At 40.3% G+C, this 10,013-nt stretch overlaps 1 protein-coding gene across 1 annotated transcript; it reads right to left on the reverse strand.

Moving 5' to 3' along the window:
- Window positions 1-300: 300 nt before the first annotated feature.
- Window positions 301-1,692, reverse strand: LOC128371096 (homeobox protein MSH-D-like). Its single transcript, XM_053331298.1, has 2 exons — window positions 1,305-1,692; window positions 301-755 (listed from the first exon to the last, which is right to left on the reverse strand). Exons 1-2 carry the CDS (start codon window positions 1,690-1,692, stop codon window positions 301-303), a joined length of 843 nt encoding a protein of 280 aa, XP_053187273.1.
- Between the last annotated feature and the right edge of the window lie 8,321 nt (window positions 1,693-10,013).

The following is a 10,013-nucleotide window of genomic DNA, read 5'->3' on the forward strand; positions in this document are numbered from 1 at the left end:
TATAAACAGCTTGACAGACGCTCCTCCTCATAAAGACAAGTCATGTAAACAGGCAGTCCAAAGAGGGCAAGAGGACATTTAAGTTTTGCTTTGTTTGTTTAGTTTAGTTTTTTTGTCATCGCTGTGGGAAAAATATATTTGATTTGAAGTGCTTGGATAGTTGATTCAAACACTCCTTGTGCATCATTAATATAATTTTTTTTTTTTTTAAATGTCAGTCATACGTCTTCATGTCCATTTTTGGGAATCCTGGGAAGTGTATTGAAACACATTTCACCAATGTCACTGATATTTCCATTTTTACGACAAGTGGTACATGCTGTAGCCCAGAGGAGCAGCGTACAGTCCTAAAGGTGAAATGGGCAGTATGGGTCTGTGCTGCTGATGGTAGGCTGAGTATGACTGTCCGTATAATGACATGGCGCCCAATGACAGCGGTAACGTAAAGCCAGGGTGTAAAGCTCCAGCAGCAGCAGCTGCCACTGCTGCAGTCTTGGCGTCAGCAGCCATCTTGAGTTTCTCCAGCTCGGCCTCCTGGAGTCTCTTGGCTTTTGCCCGGCGATTTTGGAACCAGATCTTCACCTGGGTCTCTGTCAGGGTCAAGGAGGACGAGAACTCCGCCCGCTCTGCAATTGACAGATACTGCTTCTGTCTGAACTTCCTCTCCAGGGCCAGTAGTTGAGACGTGGTGAAGGGAGTGCGGGGCTTTCGGTTGGTCTTGTGCTTCCTCAACTGACAGGAGGGATTGATGTGACCTGGGAGAGGAAACAATGAAAACAATATCTTAGAATGAAGATTTGACTTCTAAATGTGTTACGTAATGACTTCATAGTTGAAATACAATTCTACTGATTGTCCTTCCAGAACTGATCAGTTTGCCATGAATTGGCTTAATTCACTTAGAGTATCAAGTTGGATATCAGCATCTTTCATCCCTTACACTACATTTCATTAATATGTTGCATATCATAATGTATGAGAAACTAGTAGGCTATAAGTAAGTAAACAAACACTCAGTAACCCCAAATATAATGTATATCTGAGTGATTATACAGCAACTGGTTGACTTTATACTACCTGCTGACATTGCCTTGAATTCTGTCCAACAGAAGACATAATTGCAACACAGCTTGTAGAGAACCAACAAACTCTCATCTTGCTGATCAAAGAATGAAAACTTTGTCGACTAGGAAACTCATTCAAATTCTAAACTTTGACATTGTGGGCTGTAAGATAAAAATGATTAGGACTGTGTCTACAAATCCAGACATTTTTTCATACTGTTTTATCATGGATATACTTACGTGGCTGTGCAGAAAACGCGCTGTTGGTGACCCATGGTGTGCAATCCTCGGATTCTGATGTTTCGGATTTTACTGGCGACGAAGGCGAAGCCATAAAGCTTTTTCGGCTTCCCCGAGGAGGACTGCACGTCTCCCGGCACATATACAGAGAGTTTAATCCTGAGGGAGACAACACCACCGGTCCACTCTCCGGTGTACCGCAGGTGGACTCTTCGCCACGTCCGTCCGTCTTCCTCCCGGACATAAGCGCCTCCACACTGAACGGGTGATGCCGGCGCACCACCGGGGATGTCTTCTCCTCTGCTGGAGTGTCTGCCAAGTCCGCGCGGTTACTGTCCTCCTCCGACGAACTGCACCCCAAGTCCTTAAAAGTCTCCTGAGTAGTCATCTCTCCTCCAGGTTTGGTCCGAAAAGGTGAACTCCAAGAGCAAGGGGCAGGCAAAGGGGAGCCAGGTGAGACTCGCTCCGGCGAGTGCAATGTTGTGCAGCTGTCAAGTTGTGAGTGAGAGTATGTAGACGCGTCACGTTGACACGGCTTGACTTTAACCAATCACTGCGGCCCCAAATGTTTATGAGCGAGCAGAGGCTGCCTTCAGGGACAGTCGGAAACAGAACCGCTTGTTTTGACACGAAATTATTATTGGCCTTTTATTATTATGCACTGAAGCTTCTTACTCCCCTGGTAAAAAATAAAATATAATAATAATGTTTAATGTTATCATTATAAAATAATTGATTTAAAATTAGGACAGTGGAGGAAAATGACGTAAGAATGACTATGTTGACCTGTGCCTTCACTTCTCCAACAGTTGTTTCTCTTATCAAATGAACCAACTTATCACATCACAGTAAGAAATCATAAGTGGTCATCCAGTAAAGTTTTACAAGTCTCTTGCTCAATTTACTGCTCCGAAATCTTTTTAAAAAAAAATATATATACATATATATAAATATATAATCACTTTATAGCGCAGGTTATCTTAATGTTGCTTCTTTGCTTTAAGTGAACTTAGAGGGAAAAGACTGCAAAAATAATAGCTGTGCCACAGCATTATCACATGTTAAGCTTCAGTAATGGATTAGCTCTAACTCTAACCTCATGAGACTGCATGTGTAAACATGGGCCCCATGCGGATAATTATGGAGAATTATACCCAGGATGAAACACTGATCCCTTTTCTTCTTTATCTCTCTCTCTGATTTGTTTGCTGTTCCCTTTATTGGGACTTTCCATTGTAACTCACAATGTGTGCTGTGTCAGTCCAGCCTTTAAAGAAGGGTGTCACACTCAAATTACAGAGTAAATTACTTTACAAAATTACAGATTTACGTTTTAAAGTCCTTAGCTCGGTCCAGCTGGTGTCTGGGGCGCGACTGACAAAAACGCGATGAGACATTCACATGTCTCTCCATGTCTGTTAGCCAACTCATTCATCTTCTTGTCCTATGATTCAATGCCATTCTCTACACACATTAGACTTGAAGTAACTCATTGTGATTCTTATGAAGTAACTCATTGTGATTTTTCCATGGCCAATTTCACGTTATGTCAGATGAAAGAACCCGACTCTTGATGGAGAACTTTACACTTGTTCCAGCAGTTTATCTGAAGAAACAGCTCTTTGATGAATGTTAAAATATGTTAAGCTGAGAGGATGTTTCACTTATCTTAAGATTTTTTCTCATGGACATGGTTGTTCAAGTAATTTCTTATCTGTCGCCTAATTGCTCATATTTAACACTCAGGCCATTGGTAATCCAAACCGTTCTGTCACTGAATGATAATTAATCGGTATTTCACATCACAAGGTCCTATCCACACTCAGTCTGCTAATGTCTGAGTAGTAGAAGCAATCTGTGTGTGTGTGTGTGTGTGTGTGTGTGTGTGTGTGTGTGTGTGTGTGTTTCATTCACATACAGTATAGCAATGCAAAACTATTACAGCCTCTCCTACAGGAATAACAGGATTTTTTGCCATTTAGGAATACATTCTTTTAAAGTAGTTTTTGTGTATAACTTACGGATGGCAAAAGGAAATGTCTCACTTGAGTACTTCAGAGAGAAATAGAGATGGAGATTTTACTGTAGCAAGTTTTTCCTTTTCCATATATCCTTTCTTCAAAGTGGACATACTACATTTTTGAACATCCCTAAGGATAGATTTATATACAGTAAATATTCACTCTCTTGCCCCTATATTTGAATGTGTAGCCAGCAGGCCCGGGTAGCTTGTCTATGTCAGACTGTGTAGCAAGACTCAGTTCCCAGGAGACTGCCACTGCAGCCTTATTAAAGTGGGGTTATTTCACAGACAATCAGAGGTTTGTGAAGGCGCCAGTAAGCGGCCAGATGAAAGGACCGACTCCTCAGGGGAGAAACTGTTGCCTTTTTATTTTTTTGCAGCTCTGCTCAGGATCCCCACCTCCATCCTCCTCCTGTCTCTCTCTCTCTCTCTCTCTCTCTCTCTCTCTCTCTCTCTCTCTCTCTCTCTCTCTCTCTCTCTCTCTCTCTCTCTCTCTCTCTCTCTCTCTCTCTCTCTGTGTGTGTTTCTCTTTCCCTTTCCCTCTCTCTCTTTCTCTCTGGCTGTGCCCGTACTCCCCACAGGCACCTTGTCAGTCATTATTCACAGAACTCGTTCTTGGCTGAGTGTCAGTGGCATGTCTCCTCCTCTACTCCCTCCTGTTTTCTTCATTGCACTCTTTGGTGCTTGCTTCATATATCTTTATATATTGCATCTTATTTATTCTTTCCTTTCTTTTTCTTTCCATCCTTACCTCCACACGACTTTTCTTTTTTTTTTACATCATCTCTTCCCTGATGATGTTTTTATTCATATCTTTCCCTCGAGTTTATCTTCCTCCTAATAGTCTTTCTCTTCCCCCTTCTTTTATTTTCATATTCTTGTTATTCTTTCTTTGTGTTTATTTATGACTCTAGATCCAAGTTAATCTATCAGATGAGAGCTCTCGTAAAGAGGAGACACAAATAGTGCCACCTTGATCATCAGAATCAAATCTAATAGGGAAGGACATAATAACATCCTTGGCATGATTTGTGTCAACCTATCTTTCAATCTTGTCAAATGAGGAAAACTACCAATTGTAGATATTCTAATCACAGAAACCACCAGTACGTATTTAATTGGTTTATCTGGACCCATAGCCCATCATCACTAGCATGCATTCATAGCTCATTTATAAACAATGTCATACCCACCTCTAGTAACACAGAATCTGAGGTAGTTTTCTCTTTGAATGCACACGTGTGAATCTTGCAAAGACTTGCAAATAATGCGTACACAGCTTTGTGTGACCACATATTCAAAGAGAATTTAGTAAGAGAAGAAGAAGGACGAATAAAGGAAGGAAGGAAAGAGGAGGGGTAGGAATGAGAGGGCTGCTCTCCTGGGTGTAGCAAAATTACCCACACATCCCACTTCCTTTTTTCCATAATATCATTTAAGCCTGATAATAGCGAAAGCAATTTGTCTGAACATGTTTGTGTGGATGTGTGTTTGTGTGTGTGTGTGTGTGTGTGGATGCCCGTACAGTATGTGTGCGTGTGTGTGACAGAGAAGCTTGAGAAGCCTCTGGTTGTGTGGGTCGGGCACACCTCAGAGCATTGTAATTACAGCAGAAGCTTTGAAGTGGTGGAATGTTTGGTTGGGATAATCAGCAGGCTGTGCTACACTCACACACTATTTACATTCCCATTAAAACAGTCATTCATGCCACCACACCAGTAAATTTTACTGTCTATACTGATACTTACAGAGTACAAAGTTGGGAATCAACATGTTAACATGTCAAATGTGATGGCTTACATCATAGATTGAGTTCTTGCACTACTGTGTAACTTAACACATACCATATCGCAGTATAGTATGTAAATGTATCTAATCCTTTATTGGTTGGCAGTTTCCTGTTTTTCTTCTTCATCAAATTCTAAAGTCTTCCTTAGTTTAAGACCTGAAAGCTGTCAAGGTTAAGAGAAATAACAACCCCATTACTGTTTGTTTTTTTGGTCACTTTGTGTCTTATTAAATAGTAGACAGTATTGTAGATTTAAAGTCATTTGAAGCAGATTAGCCCCCCAGAGATCAAGGCCACCCATACAACCACAGCAGCCTGTTTACCAATGCAATTATAATGAAACTGCTCATCCAGCACATTTCCAAGTATTTTCACTTCCTATATTGTTCCACTAATACAACTGCCTTTGTATGTTTTTTTTGGCTTGTCTAACCAGGAAGTAATTTTGAAAAAGGAAGTCATTTTGAAAAAGTGGACAATGTTGTTGATCAGTATCATGATATTAATCTGAATATTTTTCCAACATCAATATATATACCTACGTATATTGCAATGTTTCCAAGTAAAAAGCATAATCAAACTGGTGTTTTAAAACATACACCTAGTCTACACAATTTTCTAAAACGATAACACAGTACAATTATATCAACATGGTATAATTTCACTGATATTTAAAATTATACCTCAGCCCTGCCCCTCGTATGAAATATTCCTCATTTACACACACCCAGACATTCATGCATATGCATGTTTACATTAAAACACACATGTTGTGTAGTACCGTATACACACTTAAGTTGCATTCTTCTCAGTAAGACAAGTAACTTGTCAGACCAGTGGGACATGTTGAAGTTACTAACTGAAGAACTGACATGCAATCACATTGTTTGCACTCAGATGCAAATCAGTTTACTGTTCCCCACCTTCAACCTCACCATCATCCTCACCCCCTCCCTCTCCCTCTCCCTCTCCCTCTCCCTCTTTCTCTTTCTCTCTCTCTCTCTCTCTCTGAGCCTCCCAACCCCTCAGAACCTCCGCCTGTAATGCACCTAAATGACTACCTTCAATACTACAATGGCGCCAGGGCCAATTAGCTGTTAACACTGGAGACAGATCTATTCAGAAGCCAGAGAATGAGGCCTCCTGTAACGTGAAAGATTGATGCCCACTTTGCTAATGACAAGAGAAGGAGGCAATCTGTTGCTTGACTCAGCCCTGGGCCATGTTACAGGATAGTCAGCTGATGATTGTGAGCCAGCCTGCAGGGGAGGACTCTTGAGAAAACTAGCAATGAAGACGAAGTCCCTGTTACCAGCCAAAACATGTGGACACATTTTCCCATTCACTTGAATGAGAAAGTGCGTCCAATCTTTTGACTGGTACTGTGCTTTCATATAAACAGTGATTCCCAACTCATTGCTCTATCCATAAACAGTTGAATTCTAATATATATCAATATGGGAATATAAAAAGACACAATTATATAATATTTTATCCATATTACCCATTCAGAACAAAGTAAGCAGACTCTGACCTAAATACTTAATTTCAAAGAACACACTGTGCAGCCATTAAGGAGACCATGCCGCATACTTATATACATAGACACATTCAGTTCACTTCACTTTAATTGCCACACAGCCAAAGTGGTGGAATTTATGAGAGGCATTGTATAGAATACAGAAACATCACACAGCCACAATGATGAATAACACATGACATAGGCACAACACATATCACACATAGATTTTTTACAATACCATGTCATAAATATACAATGGTATCAACTGGTTCAGGTTGCTGTGATGGAGCATGCTGACACATGCATGTGAACATGCAAATCATGTAACAATCTGTACAGGGCGAAACACAACACATTCACAGCAACGTGTAGGGAAAATTTGCTCAATGCCAAAGGGAATCCATCCCTGTCTCTGTACCATAAACTGTAACAAACTGTTCCTTTTGAAAGTGATAATTGCATTGGTAATTGCCAACTGCAATTATATTCTTGGAACTGCTCTCCTCTCTTTGATTATGTTTTGCACACTACATAGTCTATATGTACTTATCCTGTAATGTAGGTTTGTAGCTTCACCTCACCATAACCCATCATTACCAGGTCCTCCTTTAATTCAAGACTAAAATATTACACTTTGAAGGTGTAATTGGAAAGTTTGGAAAGTTGAGCACTTTCAAACTTGGGAACCTCTTGACCTTCCTTTTACACCATACAATTGTGCATATAGGTGCACATTCTTTCCCTCTGCAGGTTATAATGCAAGTCGCTTTAACGCAGTTTTGCCATTAGTGGTATATAACTCTTCTAAAGCACTGTAGTTGAAGCCCCATGTACTGTAGGTTAGAAGAGATAGCTCTGTAGACTTTGCACCTTAGTGTAATTACTCATCAAGCAGCATCACAGGAACCTATCCCAAATTTCTGCATGGGTGAAGTAATGCTTTCTGTGTACTTAAAAAACAGTATTGTAGATTGTTTAGTGTTAGGTTTTCATGTGGCATTTTCAGTTATTTTAATAAACTGCACTTTAAGTTTACAGAAGGCTACCTGTTGATTGTTTTCAGTAAAACCATGGTCCTCCAGGTGCAGATGTTGGGGAATTCAAATGAAAGGATATGGCTTGTGAAAATGTCAACAAATCTCATGTGCCCACAAACTTGGAAAGAGGCTAAGGTGATCCCTCAACCTGAAAATGTTCATGCTGCCTTTACTGGCTCTAAAAGCCCACCAATTAGCTTGTTACCTGTTACAAGCAAACTGTTGGGGAAAAAAATTATTTAACCAGATACAGTGTTTTTTTTTTTAATTAACAACTTGACAAGCAACTACCAACACACAAAAATAGGAGGGGCCACTCAACCAGCACAGCACTTACTCAAGTGACAGATGATCGTTTAAAAGATGATTAACATAATATTGTAGGAGCAGACCTAGTAGGCCTTTTGTGACATTGACCATAGCTAACCATTAAGGAAACTTCTGTTATGGTCTCCACCTGCCTTAGCATAGATAAAAAGCTACTTAAAGGTTGAATATGTAGAATATTTATTAAAAGCTATATTTTTTTAAAATAATACAGCCACGGGGCGTTTTGAGGGGTATAGAATGAAAGTATTGCTTTTCCATAAAAAGAAAATTTAGTCTGAATTAATATTTTTCAATTTTTTTGACGAGTGCGACAATGACGTTCTGACACGATCTGTGTACATTGTACCAGCCAATTAGCAGCCGGAATTGCGGGTTGCCAGGGTTGTCTGTTGTTCAGGCGCAGCTACTGTAGGCTGGCACTGGGTGAAATGGAGTTGTAAACAAGCAGAGCCGTGTTGGACATACTAAAACCAGCGTTTTTTGACTTTTCATCACAAAACTACTACGAAGGTAAGACAGAATATCTGTTAGTCGCTGTAAATAAGTGGTTGTTAACCTTTGTATTCTTTGGCTGCTGGTTCACTGAGTTTTTAATAATGGTACTGTTGAACTTGGCAGGGTCTTAGCTTTCATATGAGATGCTATTTGTTTGTGTACCATGAAGTATCAAAACGGTAGCAATGGAAATGTGGAGAGTGGGTTGACTTTCTGACGCTATTCGGATTTTGATATTTGATCATTAATATGTTTGGTGTTTGAGTTGTGTTTGGTGTGTGTAAAAATGACGTGCTTGTAGCGGAGTTTCTCCTATTTAATTTAATGTGCAGTATGACTGTATTGCTACATAATTAGGGGATCATCCCTATGTTCCCCGGGTCCTATGTTCCCCGCTTTGTATGTGACCGGGGAACATAGGGATGATCCCGTCTACAGTTAGCCAGTTAGCTGAGTTAGCAGCCGAGTTAGCAGATGAGTTAGCCGCCGAGTTAGCAGCCGAGCTAGCAGCTGAATTAGCAGCCGAGTTAGCCGCCGAGCTAGCCGCGATCGGGGAACATAGGTACGCTCCCCAGGTTTAACTGCTACTCCCCCTGGCGTTACAATGTAATGTACCTCAGTGGTTTCAAGTCAGTTACAGTGAGGGTATGTTCGCTTCCTGTTTTCAAAATAAAAGCACCAACTCTATCGTTATGGTTTTCTTAGTAATAAAAGGCAACGGGTGTTTTATTTTGTGAAAATGACCGGAAGTGCGTTACTCGCTACAGCTAACTTGAGTGGCTCCGAATTCGCAGGAACAAAACTTTAAGCAGGTGTTATTTGGACAAATTAGCGTCACATTGTGGATCTAAAGGGCTACTTTCTCGCCTAAAAGGGTTAGACATGTGGATAAAGTGGTATATTTACAGAGTTAGAGCTAAAATAAAATCCGCTTCAGCCTGCTGATTTCAGCTTGGGTAGGAACGAAATGCATTATGGGTTATCGTGTAGTTTACTGACTGGTCTGCTCACGCCGATCAGGCTACAGAAACAAGCAATCATTTTTAGTTGGGAGCTAGCTAGCTAATCGATTACACACCACTCAAAGAAAGACTTCCAGTTGAAGACTGGCTAACGTTAAATACTGTTGTAAAATTAATTGGTCGAAATTAGTCGTTACCCTGTATGATTCATGACTTGACATGACGCTGGCTAATCGACTGACGCACTCGGCACCGGACCTGGCAACCCGACTGCTGGAATTACCTTTTGGTTGTTGCCACTACGATCTCGAGACATTAGATGGCATTGTTCTGCTCATTCTACATATTCTACCTTTAATTAATACAACACTGTCGATTTTTGTTAACAGAAATTTCTCAAATTCAAAACATTTTTTTTTTGTAAAAAAACCCTGTGTATCGTTTTTACACAGATGATTCAAGAGATGATTTAAGGACATTACCTCAGCATTCAAAAAGAGTTGCAGATAGTATTTAATAGGATCACTGATAACAAACTTACTGTGAACATA

This window comes from Scomber japonicus, chromosome 13 (assembly GCF_027409825.1).
Source record: "Scomber japonicus isolate fScoJap1 chromosome 13, fScoJap1.pri, whole genome shotgun sequence".
NCBI lineage: Eukaryota > Metazoa > Chordata > Actinopteri > Scombriformes > Scombridae > Scomber > Scomber japonicus.

What these genes read in the sequence shown, in the direction of transcription:
- LOC128371096 (XM_053331298.1), bottom strand. Translation starts at nt 1,692, where the DNA reads ATGACTACTCAGGAGACTTTTAAGGACTTGGGGTGCAGTTCGTCGGAG. An exon ending in CGCGTTTTCTGCACAGCCAC is followed by an intron (nt 756 to 1,304) that starts GTAAGTATATCC and finishes TTCCTCTCCCAG; the next exon opens with GTCACATCAATCCCTCCTGT.